Here is a 27,106-nt window from a genome sequence, read left to right on the forward strand (position 1 = left end):
TTCAAGGGCAGCCCCATGTAGAGCACGTTGCAGTACTCCAGCCTAGAGGTCACAAGGGCACGAGTGACTGTTGTGAGAGCCTCCCGATTCAGGTAGGGACGCAACTGGTGCACCAGGCGAACCTGGGCAAATGCCCCCCTGGTCACAGCTGACAAATGATGTTCAAAAGTCAGCTGTGGGTCCAGGAGGACTCCCAAGTTGCGGACCCTATCTGAGGGGTGTACTATTTGACCCCCCAGCCTGAGAGATGGAACACTTGGCCAATTAGTGGGAGGGAAGCACAGCAGCCACTCGGTCTTATCTGGATTGAGTACAAGCTTGTTAACCCCCATCCAGTCTCTAACCGCCTCAAGGCCCTGGCTCATCACGTCCATCGCTTCATTGAGTTGGCACGGGGCGGACATATACAGCTGTGTATCGTCCGCATACTGGTGGTATTTTATCCCGTGCCGTCGAATGATCTTGCCCAGTGGTTTCATGTAGATATTAAAGAGAAGGGGGGACAGGACCGAACCCTGCGGCACCCCATACGTTAGGGGCCTAGGGGTCGATCTCTGCCCTCCGACTAACACCGACTGCGACCTGTCCGAGAGGTAAGAGGAGAACCACCGTAAGACAGTGCCTCCCACCCCCACCTCCCGCAGTCGTCGCAGAAGGATACCATGGTCGATGGTATCGAAAGCCGCAGAGAGGTCAAGGAGTACCAGAATGGAGGCATGACCTCCATCCCTGGCTCTCCAGAGATCATCGGTCAATGCGACCAAAGCGGTTTCTGTGCTGTAGCCAGGCCTGAAGCCTGACTGGAATGGATCTAGATAAATGTATTTTGCAATTAAAAGTTAGGCCCATTTTTTTAAAATAAAAATAAAAATGAATTGTTAAGTTAGTACAGTGATGAAGTAAGATAGGGAAAAGTGGTGTTAAATTGTTCATTTATGAAGGCTAATATTAGTTAAGTTTAACTTTTAACTATTTCCTTCTTAACCACTGCTGTATGAATCATTACCAGTTTTCATATTGGACTGAAAACCTAAATAAGAGCTTTAAAAGAGCAGCAGTAAAAATTACAAATATTGTAGGTTGTGGAAGTAATTATAAAAGATTAATTGCAATAACTGTTAACATCAGATAGACTTCTGCAAAATCTTTTTAATTTTAAGGGGTGTTGAAAAGGTGTGCCTGTTCATTGAATCTGAACCTTACACATATATTACAAATAGAGCTGTTATATTTCTTATACTTATGAATACTCCCTTCAACAGTATATCTAGGATAGAAGTGCTGTCTCACAGATAGAATATATATAATTTTAATGTAAAATACAGTTCAGGATAAAAAGTAAATTAACTTAGACAAGTGCTGCATCCCTGAAAATGTTTAGTGTGTCATCTCTGAAAAGTTCACAATATAGTCATTTCTTTAATTGAAGCTGTTAGTGGATTGAAATAGTCAATTAATCATGTTAATCTCAATGTAATAATCAGCAAAAATGAGCAAGACTGTCCATAAGCAATAATTTATTATTTTAAACAAAATTGTTAGTAAATTCTAGAGGTTGGGCTAGCTAGCTTGGTTGTGTATAACACTTATTTGTATTTTAAAGTTAAATTTGGTCCAATGGAAAGCTCCTTTATATCAGATGATATTATTAGTCTTTTTAGCCCAGTGTTGTCTGTTCTGATTCTTGAGTTAGGGCACTGATAAACAAAAGTCAGGGATTATTTGATCTTGTAATGTTTCTCAACCATGGGAACCAGAAGATAATTAATTTGCTTCGAGGAATTGAAGTGCACACACCTTCAAGTTCCCAAGGTTGAGAAACACTGCTTCAAATCAAGATGCCAGGAATTATATCTGGAATGTGCTCACTAGATGATTCTGAACTTGAAAAGATACAAATGATTTTGAAGAAATTATTATTTACTTTAACTAAACTTGTCCTTTTTACCGAATTATATGAGAAAATTTTGGAATTGATTATTGTGTATAAACTTTGGCTTTATCAAGCATGAGATATAACAAAATAATTATTCTCTTAAAATCAAACAACAGTGCTACCAAAGACCTAAACCTTAAACTAATTATATTTGCTGTCTCTCTTGATTTTTGAATTGGCTCTGTCAATAGAATGTGTATTTTATTCCATTAACATCAATAAGAGCCCTGTGGGGTCTAGGACAACTTGCCCGGGACAATTCGCCATGGCTAATTCGCTGCAGGACAACTTGCCACGGGACAAAAATTACATAATATAGGAAAAAATGGTGAAATAGCATCATTAAAGAAAGGATGCAAAAGAAGGGACGAAATGTGAATGACCAACATTAAAATGATTTTAAAATTTATTTGAAATAATTAAATTGTTGAATTATCCTGCGACAAGTTTTCTCATAGCAAATTGGCTATGGTGAATTGTCCTGTGCTGAGTTGGCCATGGCAAACTGGCCATGGCAAGTTGTTAATGGTGAATTGGCAGTGATGATTTGGCCATGGTGAGTTGTCCCACTCGGCTTGGTGGCTCAGTGGTTAGACTGCATTATTGGCTAACTCTGTCCATAGTCTGGAGTTCAATTCTGAAGGGTTGACTCAGCTTTCCATCCTTCCAAGGTTGGTAAAATGAGGGCCCAGATTTTGGGGGAACCATCCAAAGAATACTGTAAAGTATTATGGAGCGCTATATAAGTCTTAAGTTCTATTGCTATTGCTATTGATAGAGTGAAGAGACAGGCTAATATTACTCTGTGCCAAGATTTAATTTTGCCTTTAAAAACACAACCATTTCATACATATTTGATCATATATTTTGGGGTTTTGTTTTTTCATTTTGGAAAGCAAGCAAAAGTATGTGTAAAAAATGAGGGTGGAGCGGAATTGAGCTTTGTTAGCAAATTATAATTTATATCTGGCTTCACAATCTTAACAAATAGTTTTTTTCTGAGAAATAACATACTGAGGTGGCTTTTTTCCAAAAATACTTCCAAACCCAAAATATATGTAACTTTCATCATACTTTATTGACATAGACTTATTTTTTTGGCACTACTGATGCCAAAATGATGGCACTACTAAGTTTACTAACTTTATTAATACTGGACTTCATTACACGGAAATTCCAAAAATTGCTGAAATAGTATATGCTTCAACAAAGGTGTATGAAACCATCTTCTAATCACAGCACTCCACTCAATTGTACCTGTGGATATTGCTGCTTACTCTGGCTGGGCGAGTACAGGCAGAGAGCAAGCGGAAGTTCTGAGTACAGATAGTCCTGAACTCATGACCACAGTGAAGTCTGGAATTTTGATCCCAAGTCATTGCAGTCTTAAGTTGAGACACCACATGACTGGACATGATTTTATGATTTTTACAATTGTCATAAAGTGAATTAACATGGCCATTAAGTAAATCACATAGTTAAGCAAATCCAGCATATCCAGTGAGTGATTTTTTTTTTTTGCTAGAAATTGGGGGAAAAGTCACAAATTGAGGGGGTCCTGCTCTCTGAGTTTGGTTGTTTTCTTGCAAATGTTTCCTCATCCAAACTAGGTAACGTCATCAGTGCTGAAGATGTTACATAAGTTGGGTAAGGAAATGTCTGCAAGAAAACAACCAAGTTCAGAAAGTACCAAGAGCCCCTCATTTCAACCCTGAGCTACAAATATTATTTTTTAAAGTCAGAAATTGCAGTCGCATAACTATATTTTTCATTGGAAATTATGAGCAATCCCTTCCATAGAAAAATAAGAAATCTTGAACAGGCTTGTCAAACTGGCGACCTGCGGGCCAGATGCATCACGCGCAGGTCACACCCATCCCGGCTCTGCAAACGCAAAAAACATCGCAATAAGTCATGATAGGTCACATGATGCAATCAAGTTTGACACCTGTGTTCTAGAAGTATCCCTTGGTATGGATTGATTCATACTGTATTCTATTTAATTATAATTTTAGGAAAAAGCTTGCATCCTGATTCTCAGTTCTGTAGGACCTTATTGGTTAATATCAGAACTTTAGACCTGACCATTTGGTAAATTCAGCCTTGGCAGTTCTTTCATTAGACATATTATAGCAATCTGTACATATAATATTGTGGACATTACATAAAGTATGCTTACAATAGACTTGTGGCAGGAGTTTTCACTAGCTGGATAAGCAGGATGATATGATGATGATGATGATATAAATAACAATTTTGTTATAAATGCTTATTTGCCAAGACTCTATTTTTCAGCCATTTATGGCAATACTATGACCTACTATATTCAAGTGCAATGTTTAAAGTACATTTTAAGCAAAATACTTTGTGGTAGTGATAATTTTAAAATGATTATTAATCCTCCATGTAGGTCTATATACAGCAGATTAAAAATCTAAATAAATAAAACATTCCAATCATAGGCTACTTGTTCTCTCAGAATTGGCATTGTTTCTGTTTCCTGAAACTGGACTATTATTTCTTACTTATTATTAACCAAACATATTTTTCTCAGCCAAAAGTAACACATGCACATAACTGGGCATATTGTTGAACATATGCTCCCTAGCAGGTATAATCTGACATTTATAAAAATGAAGAAGAGAACATATGTGATTTTAATAAATAGGCCATTCCGCAGGAAGACATTAATCTATTTTGTTTTCTTGTAGTTTGTTTTATTAGATTTATAGACTGCCAGAATTGAAATACTTTTAGTAGTAATAATAGCAATAGTTGTGCTGAACTCCTGTATTCCATTTATTTAAGAAGATAAAATGCAAAGTATTTGGGTGTTTATGTGTACTTGACACATCCCTATGGAAAAAAAAACCTCAGAAGCTTGTGAGTGCAAGGAAACGTTTTATAAAAGTAAAACTAATAGATGATAAAAGCAACTATTAGTTGTTGTAGGCTGAAAACTTCTGTTCTGAATCAACACTTGAGCACTTTTCAGCACTTTTATATTTTTCCAATATATAATAGAATAGGTGATCAATCAAAAAATTCTATCTGTGGCTATTTATTGTAAAATTATCAGAGTGACAGCCTATCAATTGTGCTTCCATTTTAAGTTTGTTTTTCTTATGTTCAGTTATGTCCAATTCTCAGAGACTGCCTGGACAAGTCCTTGAAGTTCTCTTGGCAAAGTTTTTCAGAAGTGGTTTGTCATTATTTCCTTCCTAGGGTTGTGCGAAAGTCACTGGCCAAAGATCACCCAGATGACTTTGTGCCCAAGTCAGGACTAGAACTCATGGTCTTTCAGTTTCTAGCCTGATGCTACACTACACAAAGTTGCTCTCATTTTATTTTTACATCACTTTAAATTATGTTATCATATTCTCAATTTGAACTTCTCCTCTGGATACTTATTCTGATCACACTTTTTTATTTGGTATGTAGAAATATTAAGAAGAGAAATTATGCAACAAAAATAAAATGTAGATTTTTTTTTTGAAAAAAAAAGTTGTATCTACCTAGAGACTTCTGGCAGTCTTGACAGAGAAATAATTTGGTATTGTCTTGTTTATTTTCAGTGAGGATGAAATGGAAGAAGCAAATGGAAATAACCCTATTGACATTGAGGTTGAACAAAACAAGGAGAGCAAAAAAGAGGTATTTTCCCTGATAATGCTTTAGTGCATGAAGTATTATGAACCTATTCTTTAAACCATGTTTCTCAATCTCACAAGCTTGCTTACTGGGGAATTCTGGGATTTGAAGTATATCTTAGTCACTGAGACTGAGAAGCACTGCTCTAAATGATTTATTTAAATATTATTAAATCGCTTTTGATAATAGCAATTCTGTGATCCAAGTATGTCATTCTAAGTACTTTAGTGTATCTGAGAGACGTTTGAAAAAAATCCATATTTTATTCCATACATGAATTCTTTATGTAGCTCTATTTGGTGTACATATTTATACTTCAGAAAAATCTCAGTTTAAGAATATCTTTTGATTTGTTTCTCAGTGTTTTGGCTGAATGTGGAGGACTTACTCTCGTTTGCTTTTTGTTGTACTGTCGTTTCTTCCCATGCTTACTTAATCAGCATAAAATCATCATATAACATGGTGAAGGATGCATAGAGAATAAGCGAGTTAAACATTTATCCTGATAAAATGGAAGCACTGTGCTATTTCAGGACTGATTGTTGATCTTGTTTTGGGTTCCCTTTAACAATCAGATGCCCATTGTGAGCTTTTTAAAAAAGATTTTACGCCCAGATACCCAGTTAATAACAATGGCCGTCAACCTTCTTCACTTATCAACTACTTTTCATCTTGGATAAATCAGTCGGCTCAAGTGGAAGAATCCATATGACCAGAAATATCCTGAACAATCATTTCAGGGTTGTTAAAACTCTGAAAACTGATTTTAGGACAGATTGTCCTTCCAGCTTGGAATTGTGTGTTCCTATTAATAGTTATCTCAGTATCATCACGTCATTATCTCTTTATTTCGCAATGAAAGGATGAAACAAGGACTTGCTACATGCAGAATAATATATTCCATCATTGTGATTAGTGCCTGCCTTGGCTAGCTTGATTGCTTCTTTGCTTTTGGGCACAATTTGATATTTTAATCTTTAAGACCGAAAATGGCCATAGATCATAGTATCTTAAAAATTACCTCCTGAATGGAAATTTGTCTGGATATTTCATTCAGCAATCAAAGCCTTACTGATTGTACAGTTCCTTGTCCTCTGGGTCTTGGTAGTTTTTGGCACAGAGTCAAAAAATGCTTTAAAAAAGCCTAATTCAGTGCTGATTTAGAAAAGGATGTACAGTATGTTGTTAGTGTCAGTTTAGTGGTTAAATATTGTAAGTTTGGTGCCTCTTTATTATACAATTTTAACTTGCATTTTCTTGCAAGCCTCTATTTAATTTTTTTAAATTTAATTCAACTTATAATCCATCTTACTTAGGGTAGGGTTTCCTGAACTTCTGGTTGGCCCGTTGGGGCCATTATTCACCCTCCCCAGCCTCCAGAGGCTTTCCTGAAGCCTGGGGAGGGTGAAAACAGTCTCCCCTGACTCTCTGGAAATGTGAAAAATCAGCATGCCAGAGCTGATAGCTGGCGTGCCACCAAATATGGCTCCGCGTGCCATAGTTTTGCCATCACAGGTATAGAGGGTGAAAACCATATAGTGAAATCACTTTCAAATAGCATATCGACTGTTGGAGTGGAAGAAAATGATTTAAATATGATTTAAAATGGAAGAAATCAATAATCTGCACTGTATTGATGACACTAGTCCAATAGTTAAAAATGCAAATGATCTTCAAGGTCTTGTAATAAAAGTCAAGTGAAAAAGTGGGACTAAGATTAAATATAAAGAAGTTAAAAATAATAGCTATGGGAAAAGCAACCAACCTTAGAATTGGCAGTGAAGGTATGAAGTGGTGGACAGCTTCTACCTTTTAGAACTGATGATCAAGAGTAAAATAATAAGTCAAGAAATGCAGAGTACACATGGTGAAGTAAGAATTAATATTCAGTGACCATAATGCATCCATACCTACAAAGATTGAAACATGCAGGCAGTGGTTTTCACAATATCTCTTATGGAAGCAAAATTTAAACTGAAAAAAACAGGACTGAAAGAATATTCATATTCTTGAACTGTGAGGCTGGCAATGGATACGCTGTTGGAAGATCTGAAAGATTAGATGGGGACATATAATTATGGAGGCTATCTGTTCACTAACAGTTGGCAGTAACTTGATGACACATAATTACATCACTAATCAAGATTTGCACATTAGCTTAGATTAAAGTTATCAATCGGCATAGAGAATAATGTTAAGTGGACTTCTTAAGGTGCTACTTATCTCATAATACCTGATAATGAAAGTAAATCAATTACTTTATCAATTGGATAAATTCTGAGAGTGCTACAAATTTCCACATTAAAAAAAAAAACCTGAATCCTTGCTATACATGTTAAGGGTCATTACATGTCTGCATTCAGCCCATCTTATACGATATTTGCTAACAATTTGAAGGGTCCTTTGAATGTATATGGTCTTCTTGTGAGTTGCAACTTACCTTTTGAAATCTAGCAAGAAAAATTATGGTTTGCTAGTCACTTGTCAACTCCACAACTTTTGCTTCCATTTACAGTTCCATTTCATATTTAGTCTCATAAATCAAAAAGAAAACACATACTGTCAATTATGCTTTCTTACTGAAAAAAAATTCAAAATTATGTGCAACATAAGACCTTAACTTACAACCATTTATTTAGTGATTGTCTGAGGTTAGAATGGCACTGAATAAAGTGACATGACTGTTTTTCACACTTACGACACAATCTCCATGATCAAAATTCAGATCCTTGGCAACTGGCATGTATTTATGACAGTTGTAGTGTCCCAAGGTCATTTAATCAACTTTTGTGACCTTCTGATAAGCAAAGTCAGTGCGGAAGCCAGATTCACTTAACAACTATATAACTTACTTGGTAACTAGTAGTGATTTACTTAACAACTGTAGCAAGAAAGATCGTAAAATGGAGCAAACTTATTTAACAACTTAGCAATGGAAATTTGGTGCTCACTTATGGTCATATGTAAGAATATTTCAGACATTTCTAGATCACTGACCAGTCTGTTGTACATGCTTCATTAGATACTTTGTACCAGTCTCCATTTATACTATTATTGGTCTCTTTTGGATAATCCAAGATTATGTAGAATAAACAACAATGCTTAAAACAACAAAAGTTTATTGGACGATAAGAAATTGGTATCCAAACAACATCCCAGTTCTGCAATTGAACTTTAATTTCGAAAACTCTAAGCAAGTAATGATTTAAATTGTTGCTAGAGGTTAGTCATACATAGGGAAATTCCTCAGGTTGAACATAAGGGATTTTTTTTATAAAAAAAAGCAAGATTATGTCATTTCCTTTTTTCTAAATAGTAACAACAGTCATATTACAGCATTCATATGTCTATAACAATAATAGCTGGATGCAATAAAACTTTTAATTTGCCCTTAACTATTGTAGGAAGCTAATTGTCCTCAGTTCAAGCAGGGATAGGTTAAAAAAGATCAAATTGTGGCACTAGTTTTGCGTCTTGCAGAGGACAGCATTTTACAGACTCCCGGAATGTCTTTTCTGCTTTTGGCATCTGATTAACATTGACGGGATCTGTCAACAACAGTTTATAACTAAAAATGATAGAAATAAACTCCTGCAAGATTACAGCTTAATTGCATATTATGTCCATGTGCAATTGTAGATGTGGAGAACTCCTCTGCCATGGGACAAATAGATATGGGCATTTTAATTTGAGTGTCATTTTGATAGTGCTTTATTTTACATTTTTGCAGCTTGTGTTCAAATTTTATGTGCTTGTCATAACTATTAGTGACTTCTTGGCATTATTTTTGTGTAGAGTCAAGGGTAAAAATATCTGTCATAGAAAATATTATTTTACTTCTAGCTGAAATGTGAGAGGCAACTTGATTCCTTGAGACAAAAATGAATGGTGTGTTTACTTATAATTATATAAGTTGCATTTGAATTGGTTCTCTTGTGTTGTGATTCAAAAACATTGGCAATGTCCTTAGTGGGTTTAATACAGGAAACACAACATACACAGGTAGTCCAAGACTTTACAACAGTTCATTTGACGAATGTTCAAAGTTACAACAGCACTGAAAAATGTGACACGATCATTTTTCACAATTACGACCTCCGCAGCATATCCATAATCATATGATGAAAATTCAGATGCTTGGCAGTTTTTTCATATTTATGACGGTTGCAGTTTCCCCCTTTTCCGACCTTCTGACAAGCAAAATCAATGGGGAAGCCAGATTCACTTAACAACCAGTTACTAACTTAACAACTGTGGCAAGAAAGGTCGTAATATGGGGCAAAACTCACTTAACAAATATTTCACTTAACAACAGAAATATTGGGCTCAATTGTGGCCATAAATCTAGGACTACCTGTATTATGCTCCTAAGATTACTTTTTTTTTTTAGATCAACCCTCATATGGGTTTTTGGTGGTGTGACAGGCAAATAAATAAGTTGCCTAGTTATGCCAAAACATAAGATGAATTTACTGTTGATTTATTTGAATCCTTATATACACATCAAAAATTTGTGTGCCCTTTTCTTTGTTTCTAACTCAAAGGCTTGGTGGTCTATGAGCCCCATGAGAACGTGACAGCACATTTGGATTCCATTGCTGAAGTTTGGTAGTGAAATGGCTAAATTTCAGCAGTTACAATCTCCACTCCCCATTTTTAGCAAGAATAAAGATAAGGAAGGACATGAATATATTTTTAAAAGGCAAAATGCATCCATTCAAGATTTAAAATTCACCACTTTCCTTTTTCAAGAATGGAAAGGGAGGAAAAAGGGACCCTGTAATTTTCTAATTGCACATGCTAAACATTTCTTTCCTTTTTTTAAAAAAAAAAAGTGCCTCTGCCTTTAAAAAAATTGCAGATTATTATACTTGCACCTCTTTTGAGTCATCAGGAAATCAAATTGGAGTTTAATGGGCAAATTTTAATAAAAGCTTCATTAATATATAAATATCCAAAGACTTCTACTATAAATAAAATAATATAACACAATTGAGTTAATGCAAGACGAAGAGGCTATCATATATCAGCTGAAATACAACAGCATTATAATACAGAAAATTTCATCTGCAAAAGTATCCTTATACTGATAGGCAAAATCCCAGGTTTCTGTTGCATTATACATGATTTTATTGTAGTGTATGACTACTTATTTTGTGTACCCTTTCTTGGCTTCTAGTTTGGTACCTAAATATAGTCTGAAAGTCTACTCCCTTGATGGACGTGGTACATTAAGTTTTAGTAAGGCAAATTCATTAAGACTATATGACAGTGAATAGTGCAATAGTGTTGGAAAGTGATGGGTGAATTGACCCCAACATAATTTGCAGTTTGTTCACTGACTTGAGAATCTAATGTTACGAATTTAGATGTAAAACACTGGATTTTCAGATTTCATTGAATCCTTAAACATTCATACATAAACGATACCAAAATGTACCTGGGAAATGTGGCATACATAATTGTATTACTATATGCATTAGTGGCATACTGTTTGCCAAAAATGTGTTATTATCCAAGCAGGAAGTAGGTGCCCTCCCCAAAATATGATTTATTAGTGAATGGTTTCAGAACCAACAACTTAAAAGAGGTTAATTTCTTGAACAAAGTGAATTTAATAAGCTAGAATAAAGTTATACCATATTATCTACATTGCAAGTAGGATTTTTCCTTTATTTTAGGAACTTTCTGAAAGTTCATGGAACACCTATCAATTTTTCCCCCCGAATATCATTTACCTAGTTTGGATAGTCATATCTGTTTTAAATTACAGGTATGTATTATGCTAGATATTGTGAGCTGTCCAGGCACATTTTGGAGTCAGGCAGTCCCCAAATCAAACCAATCAATAGCAAATAGAGGTAACTTTGAATAAATGCAATGATTTAATACTGGGATGTTTAAAGGGAACTGAAACTGAAGATGAATGTAGTTAGACATATGCTTCGAGGTTCAAGAAAGCAGATTGTGATAAAATCAGATCCATACAAAAAGAAACTGATAGAAAAATGAACCCGAGATGCATGGGAATTTCTAAAAAGGAGGTTGTGAAAGCATATTTGCATTTTTTTCCAACAAAGGGAGAGGGGAAGAAGGTAAAAGATGAAATCATGCATCTCATTGAAGATATGAAAGCAAAAAAAAAATCACATAGGAAGTGGAAAGAATAGCAAGGCCACCCACATATGGCTCTCAAGACTTGGAAAGATAGTGTCAAGAGAGAATACAGCTAGATTAATGAAGGATGTAAAGAACAACAAAAAGATCCTCAGATACATTCAAAATAAAAGGAAGAAGAGTAAGTGATTGTGTACCAGCTGCTCAGTAAGGATAACAATGATAAGAAGTATAAAGATTGTGTATCAGATTTACAGATGATACAAAATTGGGTTGGCTATCCAGTGCCCAAGAAAACAGAAATAAGATTCAAAATGAATTTGACAATTTAGAGAAATGGTGTGTGTGTGGGGGGAGAATGAAATTTAACAGAGACAAATGCAAAGTTCTTCATGTAAGAAAAAGAAATCAAAGTACTTGTGTAAAAAAGCTTGGAATTATAGCTGATTACAAACTAAATATGAGTCAGCAGTGTGACATAGTTGCTGAAAGGGCAAATGCAATTTAAGGCTGCCTCAATTGAAGCCTAGTTTGTAAATCACAGGAAGCAATCATTCCATCTTATTTGGTATTCTTCATCTTCCATCTGAAATACTGGACACCATATTTTATAAAAGATTCAGAGAAACCAGAACAGGTGCAGAAAATGGCAAAACAAGGATGATGAAAGACAATCTGAGTCTTACAAAGCGATTGTGACAACTTGGCATGTTCAGTTTTGAGATAAGTCAAATGTGTGTGGGGGGGTTAGGGTTAGGGACATACAATAGCGCTTTGTAAGGTAGTGCAGGTAGTGAAGAGTCCTGGAGCACAGGATGGACTAAATATCTATGGAGATTCTTAGTCATCCAGGTCATGGTTGTCTCAAGTGCATTTTCAAGAGGCCAGTTGCCTCTTGAAAAAGCACCTTTGGGACAGGATGGACTAAATTCACAAGAAATCAGATTATAGTGAATGTTACAAAGCACTTCCTATAATGATAGCAGTTTTAACACTAGAACCATCGGCTAAGGGAGCTGGAGAGCTTGCTTTCAATGTTTGTGTTTAATCAGTGGCTAGACAACCAAATATTAGGGAATGTGTACTTTTGTCCTCAAGAGGCAGTTTCTCTTTCTGTCTTAAATTAAGAACTGTGGTGATGCAGTAGTTAGAATGCAGTTTTACAGACTAATTCTGCCAACTTCCAGGAGTTTGATCCTCACCAGCTCAAGGTTAACTCAGCCTTTTATCTTTCCGAGGTCAATAAAATGATAAAATAAAATAAAATGCTGTCTCTGTAAACCACTTAGAGAGCGCTGTAAAGTACTATGCAGTAGTATATAAGTCTAAGTGCTGTTGCTATTAAATTGCATCTTCCAACTCTATAAATTTATGGTGTGTGTGTGGTGTGTGTGTGTGTATTATTTAATAAAACAGAACAGAGAGGAAAAAATAAGAGGAAAAACTAAAACAAAAAAAATGCAATAGTGACAAGATAAATAGGATTCTTATGCATATCAAGATATATTTTATATTTTATATAACCATTTCAATAACAGATAACCATATTTCACTGTAATTGTCCATGCATAATCAGCATCTATAGGCATTTCATTCACAAGATGCAAGTAACTTCCTCTCTTCACTCCACCTGGTAATTGATGCCATAAATTTGTCTTTCCAATGTTTAAGAACTAATCTCTTGGCAATAATAAGGGCACAGAGAATCAATTAGGGTAACCCTTCAGTTATGCTGTGGGAAGAAATAATTATGTATATTCATTTGACTTTGAAACAAAGTTTAATATTTTCATAGCCACTACTTGGAAATTGATTCACTGTTTCTTTATACGAGAAATACAAATTACACCGGCTCCGACCATAAAAATTATTTTACAATCTTGACTTGGATTACAAAACTTGGTATGACTGTACTAGATGCAACTTAAAAGCTGACTATTTAAACATTTCAGTGCCATTACTTCAGACTCGGCCAATCCTGATTTCACTATATCACACAGTTCTATTTTATAGTAGAATGATTGTTCAAGTCAACAAAGTAATGTGCGTAATATAATGTGTGGATGACTTTGGAGAGTGAGAGGAAGAGATACTGCCTGGGAAACAGAAGAGAAAAAGGAGCCCCATTAAGTGGCTTAATGGTCAGAAGAAAGAAACTTAGGAAGCACCTGTCCTAATGAGTCAAAATGGTAAATGTGATGGGGGGAAATTTGTATCTTCAAATTTGCAAAATTCTGTTAATGTATAGCGTGATAATAAAATGGAAGTAGTTCATCTAGTTTTGTTTCATTTCAGGCTTCCTGTCTAGTTCACATCACTATAATCGTAAAGTGACTTATTTGGATTCATGTTGTATGAACCAGCCATTTGTAGCTTGTTTATAGCTTCAAATCATAAACCATCAGAACATGGATTAGTGCAGTGTGTAAACTTTATCATTTTGTGGTGAAGTGGCTGATGTAATCCAGGTTCAAATCTCCATTCAGCCATGAAGCTCACTGAGTGACCTTGGAGTAGATATTGCTTCTAGTGCCTCTCAGCCTTACCTACTTGGCAGGATTGTTGAAACGATGAACATTCAGTGCTGAGAACTAGGATTACTGCATTGAATAAGAGGATATAAAGAAATAGATTTTTCATGCTGAACTCTGGAAATTTTTCCTGTATCGTTGTGTTTTTCTCATAACTTTTACAGTGCTATTGTCAAAGTGACATGAGTGAATTTCTCTGATATTCTTAATAATGTAATGCTAAATAAAAGCTTCCAGTTTGGGACTTCATGTGACATTGGTTGGTAATTAAAGACACATTTAATATAATTCAAAACAAGTTAAATTGTCTTCATGCCAAATCCTCAGTCCAGAAATCTTAAGTGTATATTGTATTTTTATAATGCTGAGAATTTCCTTGTCTGTACCCAGTAACCCCCAGGTGCCTACAAATATAATTTTGCATTAGCTATTTCTTCCTTCACGAAACATACACTTTTAACTAAAGGGCAGGAACAGTAGGTTACACCACAACACTGCATGGAAAACATCTTGAGCATTCTGGAAATAGAAATACAGCTTTTTAGCTTGATAGTCTTCCAGAAATGCTCACAACAATCTTGAACAGCTCTTTTTTCTCAAAATGGATGTTTTGAATATAAAAGAATTGGATAAAAATATTTTGCACATGCAGTAAGATGGCCAGAGAATCCATAGCTCTAGTGACACAGCTGGGGAGCTGGATTTTCAGTGAAAACTTGGAAGACTCACTTGTTGAGTATAGGAAGGAGGTCACTATCTATAAGAAAAAATATTCCCTGATTGCAGGACAAAGTATGTACATCTGTAAGAGAGCATCTGCTTTGGATGTGGAAGGTCCCAGATTCTATTCCCTCTCCCTCTGTATTTCCCAAGGGAGCTGTGCAAGACTCCATCAGCAAATTTAGAATTATTTTGGAACTGATGTAGATGAACAGGGATCTAGTCCTAAAACAATAACCTCTATTGAGGAACAACTGTAGCATAAAAGTGCCTGCTAAGATTTTTCCATTTTACAATCCCATGTGTATATACTGGTACATTCAATTAATAAAACCAGAACTAGGTAGAAAGTGGGGGAGGGAGTTCTGATTTTAGATGATTGGATGATTCTTTGACCAGGAAATGAAAAAATAGGAACTATCTAGATCAGTGATGGCTAGCCTTTTTTGGCTCCCGTGCCAAAAGTAAGGGGAGCGCAGGGGGATCATGTGTGCATGCATGCACAACCAACGCCCCCCACTTTTGGCATGGTTTTTTCACCTTCCCCAGGCTCCAGAGGCTTTCTAGGGGCCTGGGGAGGGTGAAAACTGCCCTCCCAGAGGCCCTCTGGAGGGCAAAAAACGGCCCTACAGGGAACCTGGAAGTTTGGGAATGGTGACTCGCCATCACGGATCTAGACAGATGAACATCCCTTTGAAGCTGTAGCTTGCACATACATCCTGTAACTGTGGGCTCCCACAGCAACGTAGTGGGAGCCCACAGTTATAGGATGTATACAGCAACAAAATTCCCTTACTGCTGTTAATAAAAGGAGCACCTTGTGGTAGGATTACATATTGCAATACATTTATATAACCAAACATTTAATCATATTTTGCCAAATAAGCAATGGTTTGTTTAACCATATTTCACCATATATTTCTTTTTCTCCCAAACAAGCTTAACAATGTTAAAAACTCAAAATCCTTTCCTCCCCCCGCCTCAAAACAAAACAAAACAAAACAAAACAGACTAACTGTCTAAAAATAAACAATTCAGGATTTTCTTTTCTCAAAAGTTTGATAATATTAGCAACTGCCAAAAGTTGTTTCTTTCATAAACAATTGCTTATGTATTGCAGTGGCTGAGTTTTCACAGAACACTAATCTAGGACCAAACTAACTACATACTGGTTTAGAACAAACTTCACAGGTTCTTGAAATCCATAGGTTGTGTGCTTTTGAATGTCAGTTTCTGGGGAATAATAAATTGCAGAAAGTTTTTGCAATTGTATTTTGCTTGTGGGCTTCCCAGAGGCATCTGGTTGACCATGGTGGGAAACTAAGTGATGGATTTGATCAGTTTATTTTTGCAGAGTTATTTTTATCTAGATTCAAAGTATGGTGGAAGTGTAAAGATAGAAGATGTATTTCACAAGACCAATATTTCAAATTATTAAGAAAAAGATGACAATGTGTTTTTTTTTTGGGTTTTTTTTTGTTTCGTATCAGTTTTTGGAACCATCAAGGTTACAACTATATTAGTTGGATGGCTGTTCAGTGAGAGGTGTATAATTAGTTAAATTTTTAATAGTCTTTACATTTGACAAATGGGAACTTGGGAACTTTCAGGGAAGACATGGCAACTGAAAATGAAGAGCCAGCAAGTAGACTATTTGTTTATAATTCCTCTCTGGACAAGAGAGGACTTGACATTGTCCATACATTCTCCACACAGTTGCTTCTCATAAGGAGACTGCAACATAGCATCTCTAGTGGATTTGAGCTCTGGGAGATGAGGGAATAGCCCTCTTTTTTGCAAAAGCCACTGTTGGTACTTTCAAAATGACACTGGGTTGCATTTTTCTTTTCTAGTCACTTTCAAAAATGGCTTTGTTAACTACTTTAGATTCATGGGTAATTGTATCACTGGGTGTGTTTCTTTCAATCTTAGTGTAAAAGATTTAAATCCAAGCTTAACAACTTAATTTTTTATTTTTGGGGAATCAACAGCAAAAGGGTGGTTCGAATTTTGATTTTGGAAAGTTACAAAAAGAGAATGATCCAGATTGATTCGAAATAAGATTTTGAAATTAATTATAAGAATCCTTCCCAGGAGAAAATAGTTTTGTTTGAATTCTCTTTAAAAAAAATGATAGGATGAGGAGGATGGATACTAGTGGGAACCAGAAGCAACTAAAAGGATAAGAATGCTTAAATGGAGCAAAATATTTTAACATTGTAAATATTGAGGGATATTTTTGAACAATGAACCCAGAAATTAATTTTAAGTGGGTTTGCCTCTTGAGTGCGTTTTTTTTTAAAAGACTGACCGATCTGAAAATGGATTTAAAAAAGTACAAAAATGGTATAGAAAAAAATACTGTCATCAAAAGAAACTGGCTGATGTCTTAATGAAAAGGGGTATACAAATAACATATCAGAAGAATGACTTGGATAACTGTTAAAACTAAAGTATTTTGTGAAAAGGGACAAAGGAAAAAGGAAGAACATTATTTGAAGGGATTAAAGATCAAGATTGTTAAAAGTAAAGGGAAGAAATATAACATTAGTTTATTTAATCACAGTTAAAATAACCGTTGTTATTTCCAGTAATATTTAGTGGACTTTTTGCTGATCAGAATTGAATGAGAAAGCTTTAAGGATAAATGGATGGATGGATGGATGGATGGATGGATGGATGGATGGATGGATAGATAGATATAGGTAAGACATGAGATATGAAAGCCAGTTGGATGACTTTCGTCCAGTCAGTCACTCACAGTCCAACCCATCTTACAGGGTTGTTGTAGAGAAAATAGAAGGGAGAAGGTATGTTGGGTATGTTCGCTGCCTTGAGTTGGGTGTAAAAATAATAAAGGTATGATATAAATTGAAAAAAACCCAAAATATGGGAAGAAGAAATAATTTATTATATTTTAAGATAAGAAGATAAATTACTAAAGTTGTTCATACTTGTGATGAAAAGGGAAGCCATTTCTTTGTTTACTATATTCTTATTTTTTCTGTCTTTTTTATTTTCTATTTTTATTTTCTGCACTTTATTTTTTTATCCTGGTAGCAGTTTTTAATCTTTTAAATATAATTTTAATAACATTACTATAAACAAGATAAATGCAGGCTTTGGCTCTGCCTATCCCCATAAGCTTTGATTTGCCATTGATTCCCTGCAATGCTGTTCAGAACAGTGGATGTAGCCATGCATAGTGAAAGTCAAACTTAATTTGTATTTGCTGTGTTTCCCAAAAGGAAACAGATGGTTGTAATGTTTGAGTTTGTCCCCTTTCCAGATAGTATAAGGTATATTGACTTACACTTCTTTGTATTTTACACACTCCTACAACCTTCCCAACCCTGTACCCTTCAAATGTGTGGGACATAGAATCATAGGCAAAAGGGGGCCTTGAACATTATTCAGTCTCTCTCCCCACTCACTGCAGGAATCCACTGCTGTAGCATCACTGACAGATGGCTATCTAACCTGTTTAAATCCTTGTGGTATAAAAGATCCTGCCTGTTCCCAAAGCAGTCTATGTTTATTATTAGGAATTTCTTCCTGATGTCCAACTGAGATCTACTTCCTCATAACTCTTTTGGTGTTCTGCAACAATTATGTTCATAAATCCTATTATACTCAGTGCCCCCATGAATCCCTAATAAGACCTTCACCACCAGCCCCTTCTTTGTCTTGGTTTCTTTCTGGATAGGCTCCAGTTTCTCAGAGTCCATCCTAATTTGTGGTATTGAAAATAGGTCATAGGCAGACCATGCTCACCCTGGTTGCGCAATGGCAAAAAACATTGTGATACATCATGTGATGCGATCAAATTTGACACCTGTGTTATAGATGTAAGATTTTCATTTCAAAACCTGAGATTAGGGATATAATAATAATAATAATAATAATAATAATAATAATAATAATAATAATAATAAGGCATTTGACTCACTGCCACATAGTTGGATCATAAAATGCTTAGAAACAACTGGCATTAGCAAAAATATTACATCCTTTACTGAAAAGGCGATGAAACAATGGAGAACTGAGTTGGCAGTAGGGAATGAGATCTACGGAATGGTTAATATCAAGCGAGGAATTTTCCAGGGTGATTCACTTTCACCTCTTCTCTTCATCATCGCAATGATCCCACTATCAGTAATCTTAAAAAAAATGAAATTAGGCTACCAAACAGCCAAAGAAGCTGAAAAAATTTCGCATTTACTATATATGGATGATTTGAAACTCTATGGAAAGTCAGAAATAGAAATCCAATCATTGACAAACACAGTCCGAGTATTCAGCACCGATATTTCAATGCAGTTTGGCATGGAAAAATGCGCCACTGTATCCATAAAAAGGGGCAAAATCACTGCATGTGAGGGAATTGAAATGCCCAATGGCCAATTAATTAAATGCAAAGAAAATGAAGCCTACAAATACTTAGGCATTCTGCAGTTGGATAACATCAAGCATGGAGAAGTAAAAACTATTGTCAGGCGAGAGTACACCAACAGAGTTAGGAAAATTTTGAAATCTAAATTGAATGGTGGAAATACAATCAAGGCCATAAATACCTGGGCAATACCAGTTATAAGATACACAGCTGGTATAGTTAACTGGACACAAGCTGATTTGGACATTTTGGACCGAAAAACCAGGAAACTAATGACAATGCACTACAGTTTACATCCACGTGGTGATACTGATAGACTATATCTGCCCCGAAAATCAGGTGGCAGAGGATTATTACAAGTGAAGCAAACAGTTGAAGAAGAAAAACATGCACTGGCTGATTATTTAAAAGAAAGTCAAGAACATCTATTAATTGAAGTAAAGAACAAAAAACTACTGAAGGCCCAACAGACGAAACAAGAATACAGAAAAGATGTGATAAAATCAAGAATGGAGAGTTGGCAGAACAAAGCACCGCATGGCCAATTTCTGGAAAAAATAAAAGATAAAGTGGACAGTGAACAAACTTGGTTATGGTTAACAACAGGTACATTAAAGAAAGAAACAGAGTCACTAATCCTGGCTGCGCAAGAACAAGCTATCCGCACAAATGCCATTAAGGCCAAAATCGAAAAATCCTCCGATGATGCCAAATGCAGACTTTGCAAAGAAGCTGATGAAACTGTTGATCACATACTCAGCTGCTGTAAAAAAATCGCGCAGACTGATTATAAATTGCGGCACAATTCAGTAGCACAAATGATCCATTGGAATTTGTGCAAAAATTATAATATTAAAACAGCAACATACTGGTGGGAACATCAGCCTGAAAAAGTCACCGAAAATCAGATGGTCAAGATCTTGTGGGATTTCCGTATACAAACCGACAAAATACTGGCGCATAATACACCAGACATCACACTGGTTGAGAAAAATAAGGTCGCAATCATAGACATCGCAATACCAGGTGATAGCAGGGTCGCCGAGAAGGAACATGAAAAAATCGCAAGATACCAAGACTTAAAAATCGAAATTCAACGACTATGGCACAAACCAGCCGTGATAATTCCAGTGGTAATTGGCACACTGGGTGCTATTCCAAAAGCACTGGAATTACATTTAAAACAGTTAAAAATTGACAAAATCACCATCAGTCAAATGCAAAAAGCCGCACTGCTTAGATCTGCACGCATATTACAAAAATACGTTACAACGTCCTAGGCCCCTGGGTGGGGCCTGACTAGTAACCAATGCCAAATCCGGCGAAACAACTGGCCGCTGTGATCCAATTGTATAATAATAACAACAACAACAACAATAACAACAACAACGACTTAACAGTTAATAATAACTTAACAGTTCCTAGGTCCTTGGTTAGGACTCGAGCTTTTGAGCTACCAAGCAACTCCAAAGGCTGTGAATCTCACCAAAGATTAACATAACAACAACAACAACAACAACAATAATGAATTTATTAACAGTGAATCATGCTTTGCACTCTAAAAGTGATGTTGACTGATTATATCTACCAAGAGCAGAGTGTGGTTGAGGACTCCAGAAGTAAAACAGACTGTGGAAGAAGAAAAACACAGCTTGAACGATTACATTAAGGAAGTAAATAAAGGAGGCCTTTTAAAGGCAACTAAGTCAAAAGCTGAATATAAGAAAGAAGTAATTGAGAAGCGAGCTGAAAATTGGAAAAACAAAGCTATGCATAGCAAATACTTGAAAAATATTGAAGGCAAAGCTGACCAAAAGCTAACGTGCAACTGGTTAAGATCAGGAGCACTGAAAAAAGAAACAGAAGGCTTTATTTTGGCAGCTCAAGAACAAGCCTTAGCCACAAACTGCATGAAGGCAAAAATTCAACATGTTACCACCAACAGCAAATGCCGCCTCTGTAATGAGAAAGATGAGACAGTCGGCCACTTGATCAACGGGTGCAGCAAATTTTCACAAACTGACTACCTACAACGCCATGACCACGTTGTTAAGGTCATTCACTGGAAATTGTGCCAAAAGTTTCGATTTGAGTACAGCAAAAACCACTGGGAACATCCGGTTCAGAAGGTTTTAAACATTATTATGTTAATAGGGGATATTTTAAAAGATTCTGTTTCAGTGTTCACATCACAGTTTTCTTAAATTTATTAATGACCTCTTCTTCCATTCTAATATTTAAATTTGTGTATCTCATTATGGCTTAACATAAAAAATAACATTTCAATATTTGCACACTGGAGGAAAAGTAAGTTTATTTTCCTACATAAACATAATAAGAAAACATGGATCTAAGTAGAGTTCTTTAAGTTCAGTTACTCGGGAACAATATAGATTGTCCTTGCTTGGCAAGGTTGATTACTAATAGCACTTAGACTTATATACCACTTTGGAGCCCTCTCTAAGTGGTTTGCAGAGTCAGCATATTGGCCCCAACAAACTGGGTCCTCATTTTACCGACCTCGGAAGGATGGAAGGCTGAGTCAACCTTGAGCCTGGTGAGACTCAAACTGATCCATGACCGTTTGAAGTTATAACAGTCTTTTAAAACAGCCACTTATAATCCATCCTTGAAGTTATGATTGCTGCATAGCATCACCACTATTTTGGCCTCATGATTGCATTTTGGGCATTTGTCAACCATCTCACATTTGAGGGCAATATGCTAAGGGCTGTAGAGCTCTGTGAAGTGGTATATATGTCTGTTGCTATTTACAAGCGTTTGGCTCATCCTGTGGTCAGATGACCATGATGTACCATTTTCCATTTACAGTGTATAATGAGAAATATTTTCTCCAACTCACCATGTTTTTCTGAGTTTTCAAATTTACAGAGAGGTTGAAAACATGAATGGTGACCACCTATCTTTGTGCTGAAGTGTCACAGCTAAGAACTAGAAGTCTCTTCCATAGCTTAGAAGATAAAGCTGGAATTTAATTTATTCCATACTATAGAGAGATGAACTCTTACCACTTGTAAGCTGTTGAGATGTGTTGCAGATGCTTTGATGTTTCAGTGAAAACCACAGTAATATATAAAACTGCCCTTAATCCCTATTACATTATTGACCTATATAGATCAAGTTATTTTCTGCTAATAGTAGCTAAGATTTTCTGGCTAGACCTCTGCTGGGAAACACAAATGTCCTTATAAAGGCATATCTCTACCCCATCATATGTTGTTTTGAATACCACATTATTTTTCCCTTCCATTCAGTGGTGTCTGATTCTCAGAGACTGCTGGACAAATGAACAGTATGTACATATAATGTCTTGAATAAACTGCAGTTAGCAAAGTCCACCTTAACATGCTAAACCTAAAGCAGATAAACCCATATAATACAGCTTAGTGCAATAGTGCAATATATGAACTCAATCTTTCAATTTAAGTACTAAATGAATGCTGCATGTAGCTTTGAATATGCTTCAGTGAATCAGTGTGGGCATAGGATCATGTCTAAGGAAGACAAGGACCCTAATTACAGTGTGTATGTGTGTGTGTGTGTGTAAACTATGGTTGAGGGAAATTGTCTTGGGAAGTGTTTCTTTTACTCTTTCCTGCAGGCCCTTCACTGAATGTATGCCCAGTCCATTACTGAACGTTCTCTGTTCAGTCCTTGATGCTCAAACTAGAAAAATACTAATTAATGCTAGATCAAGCTAGACCAGCATCAAGATTGAAAGCTGATTTAAGTCCCTGGCTTAAGAGATCAAAGGATGATTAAAATCGACTAGTAATCCTTCAAGGTGCATATTGTAATAAAACATGGATATCACCAGTGGTGGGTTCCGGATCCCGTCCCAACCTGTATGGTTGTAATGGGCCTGGCAGCATCCACATGGATGCATGCAGCACGCACGCACATGCGCACAGTGGGTGCATTCGTCTTAGCGCCTCTGCAATGCTCCAGCTGCTCCTCGGAACGTTACATAGGCATTGTATGCGCCATGAGGAAGCGTGGAAGCCTTAAAAAACAGGTAAGGACTCAGGCGGGCGGGTGGGCCCTCCGGAGCACCATACCAGAACGGTATCCAGTGCTCCGGGCAGGCTCGGGTATGCCCATACAGGGGCGTACCACCTGCAATCCACCACTGATTATCACTGAGCAGGCATGGAAATGGACAGAGGGAAGCAGGCAACATGACTGCTCAGGTAGAATGGACTTGACAAACTAAGATGAGGCTCATGCCCCTCCCTCCTCCCAGGCAGAATCTTTTGGGAATTCTGTGTATACTGTACAATTTCCGGTTAAGGTTGGAGGTTATTTTCCTCAGAGTAGGAAAACTCTGTAGTGGTTGCTTGATGCCTCTATGCTTTGCTGTTTTCATTTGAAGAAAGGCAGAAGCAATTATGACTTTCCCTTAACAGGGAGCTTTTTAAGGGTCTTTTTCACATTCTGGAGACATGTCCTTAGTGTTATCAAAAGATTCAGAAGAAATTTTAAAAATTACATTGCTAGTGGAGTGGCAGGCAGATCTAAGTGTTCCTTTGCAGGAATCTAAAACAGTGTCTTAGATACATTCTTTGTGTTTCATACTTGTCCCTGAAAGACCTTTTTCTAGGGCAGATTTCATACCAATGCAAAAAAAATTTATCCCTCAGTTTTTCAGTGCTGCATATAAAAAGGAATGAGCTTTAAGGATTAGCCTGCAATCATCTGACCCTTCATGTTTTGTCTTAAATTAGTTTCTTCTTCTTCCCCTCTGGCTGACACACACGAAATTGCATATCAAACATAATTTTTAGATTTTTTCCCCCTAATTCAACCACCCCCATGCTCAACTGAAATATCTTCTTTTTACTTTTGATACACTATTAAACTGAGGTGCTGATGGCCAGAGGTTGGAAAGCGTGCTTTGGTTGGTTTTCAAGTGGCATGCCTGGAACGTGTGGTGGATGTTGTCATTTCAGTCCTCTATGGGAGTATTGAGTCCTTTTCTCAAGATGGGGAGTAAGGATGAAAGTCTTTGGTAAAAGAGTAATTCTCATATATGTTGGAACCATTGTATTATGTGTGTTGTATTTGGGTTAGTGCATTTATCTTCTGTTTCAGTAATAGAACTTAAGGAAGATACTTAGCAGACTTCATCTTACTTAGAGCCCTGGTGGTGCAATGCTTAGCGTGCAGTATTGCAGGCTAATTCACTGCTCACTCCAGGAGTTCGATTCTAAATGGCTCAAGTTTGAGTTGCCTTCCATCCTTCCAAGGTTGGTAAAATGAGATTGCTGGGGACAATACACTGACCTTGTAAACTGCTTAAAGAGGGCTGTAAAGCTCTGTGAAGCAGTATATAAGTCTAAGTGCTATTGCTTTTGCTATTACTTCACTTTAACAAGATAGGTGCATTTTGTGCTCTTGTGTCTATCCTCCCAGTCTTCTTGTTACTTTAGCAGAAAAATACTTGGGCAGCACCAACAAATCGTCCCACAGCTCAATGTACAGAGAGTCTTGTATGATTTTTAAAGATGAAGCCAGAAGAATGATGCCATGATGCCTTTGGACTAGACAGGCATACTGTGCAAGTTGACCTTTTTTGAAGAACTTTGAAGGGTAAAATGGATGCCCTAAAGATTAAAGAACTCATATTCAGGTGACCTCTGTGTTCTGGGAAGATTAAAATTAGATGCCTCTTTCACCCATTAAATTGTGAAAATGTAGACCCTATCCACCGGTTTAGTAAAAAGGTGAAGCAAGACAGAAATTTCCTTTTTGCAGTTACCTTTTGTAATGCTAGATCTTGGAAAAAGAGTACACTTATGACCGTCCATCTCAGGTTTGGGGCATGTTTGGAAGTGGCAGTAGTTGTGGATGGCTTGTGGTTGAATCATCAGGCTTACATATGGTAGATCTCTCCATTGCAGATTCCTCCCGTGGAAACAATTCCTCAGGTAAAGAAAGAAAAGCACAGTTCCCAGGCTGCTAAGAACAGGGCCAAGAGGAAACCTCCCAAAGGAATGTTTCTCTCTCAGGAAGACGTGGAAGCCGTGTCTGCCAACGCAACCGCTGCCACCACTTTGCTCAGGCAACTGGATATGGAGCTCGTCTCCATCAAGCGACAGGTATGTGTTTTCCCTTGGCAGCCGAGCGAGGCTTCTTTTTAATCATCTGATACATATTTTAAACAATCTCAACTTCACAGCTCCCTGGGAGGATTTATAGCTTGGGTGAGATGTTTTGCATCAGGATGAGACCTGATTAACAAGCTGTCAGTTGCAGTACATTTTAGAGGAGAATTATTTCAACTTGGCTTTCTATTTACAGTGCAGCGAGATGAATTGCCAACTTCCTGTATCTTACTCAGGTCGTCATTACGGATTTCCATAAATCAGTTTCCATGTTTCTCCACACTTCGGGCTTTGTAGTTTCTGAAAACTTTTATATTAGTAATCAATTACTTTATTGATTTCCATCTAAATTCTAATTCTACACATTCAAGTATAAAAACTTAGAATATTTTTCCTCTGCCTTACCACTTCTATGCAGCTAGCTTTTATTCTTTTATTTCCTCTATTGGTTAGAAGATTACTGCACTGGTTGTTTGTTTGGTTCCATGGGCATCCACTTAACCGTATCCATGTAACAATGATCAGTTATATTTGTCACATTGTCTATTCTACTTGACATTTTAAAAGATTATTTTAATTTTAAAATACATGTAAATGGAAAACTGTGGATTGCAAAGCACAACTTCAACTTTCAGCATCGCCACTGTCATACGTTCCACTGGCAGGTAGATAGATAGTTTTTATTATGATCAGACGTTGGGAAAAAAAAAACTCCACAGGCATCTTTACAAAATAAAAATAATGAGTGGCTGCAGTTCAGAGGGTGAGCTAGGGTGGTTGTTTTTTAAATGCTGTGATGTTCAAAAGAAAGACATAGGCAAGCAATTGGGAACACAATCATTTTAACAATGTAAAGGTTCTGTTGGAAATCATCCAACTTAGTATCTTTTTTTTTTTACAAGTATCAACATTAGAAAGTCTCCAAAGAGGCTAAGAACGAAAAAACCTGTTCCCCATTATTGCTTCTCAACTACTAAGTTATTGGATGTTTGGGTGGGAGAGGAAAAAGGCAAGACTCCCAATCTTAGTTGGGAAGGGAACTGTGGTTCTTGGAGGAAGCAGGGCTCTTGTTTAAATTATTGGGGTGGGGCATAGATAATATTCACCCCATCGATGTTTTAGAGAATATTTGACGTTAGATCAAATTTTATGCAACCTTTGTATATTATCCATACTGAAAGAGGAACCTTTCTTTTCAGATTCAAAATATTAAACAAACAAACAGCTCTCTGAAAGAGAAACTTGAAGGGGGAATAGAGCAATATAGGTTACCAGAGGTAAGCTTATGTTCTAATGGGAAATTGTGTGTTTTTCCTTCTTTTCTGAAGTTTATAGAAGGGCACCTGACTAAGTTGATCAAATTTGCCATTTATCCCTATAATTACATTGGGCTTCAGAGGTCCTTCAGGAGATTGTGAGGCCCAGTGCAATTTGGGGAATTACCCCAGTTCCTTTTCTAGCTCCAGTATTGGAGTTAGGATGAGAAGAAGTGCACAGTTCACAATCAGGAACATACCAAAAGCCACAGTCCAGATGCCCTCAAATTTTGACTTGGTTGACGAAGCCAACCCAGGCATGGACTCTTGTAGCTAACTTTTTGCTAAAATAATTGACCACTTCCTTTTATCTCCCT

At 36.6% G+C, this 27,106-nt stretch overlaps 1 protein-coding gene across 4 annotated transcripts in view; it reads left to right on the plus strand.

Annotated features, from left to right (window-relative positions):
• RCOR1 (REST corepressor 1) overlaps positions 1 to 27,106 on the plus strand; it is a 159,844-nt gene that overhangs the window by 126,986 nt on the left and 5,752 nt on the right. For 2 of the 4 annotated variants that reach the window (XM_014074033.2, XM_014074034.2), the window contains exons 7-9: positions 5,512 to 5,590; positions 25,255 to 25,467; positions 26,673 to 26,750. In XM_014074033.2, the coding sequence (XP_013929508.2) occupies positions 5,512 to 5,590; positions 25,255 to 25,467; positions 26,673 to 26,750 (370 nt within the window). The remainder of the gene's footprint in view (positions 1 to 5,511; positions 5,591 to 25,254; positions 25,468 to 26,672; positions 26,751 to 27,106) is intronic. The other 2 variants (XM_014074035.2, XM_014074036.2) reach the window with 1 other exon arrangement.

The sequence above is a fragment of the Thamnophis sirtalis genome, unplaced genomic scaffold (genome assembly GCF_051295495.1).
Source record: "Thamnophis sirtalis isolate CommonGarterSnake01/CBP01778 unplaced genomic scaffold, rThaSir2_p1.2 scaffold_1, whole genome shotgun sequence".
NCBI lineage: Eukaryota > Metazoa > Chordata > Lepidosauria > Squamata > Natricidae > Thamnophis > Thamnophis sirtalis.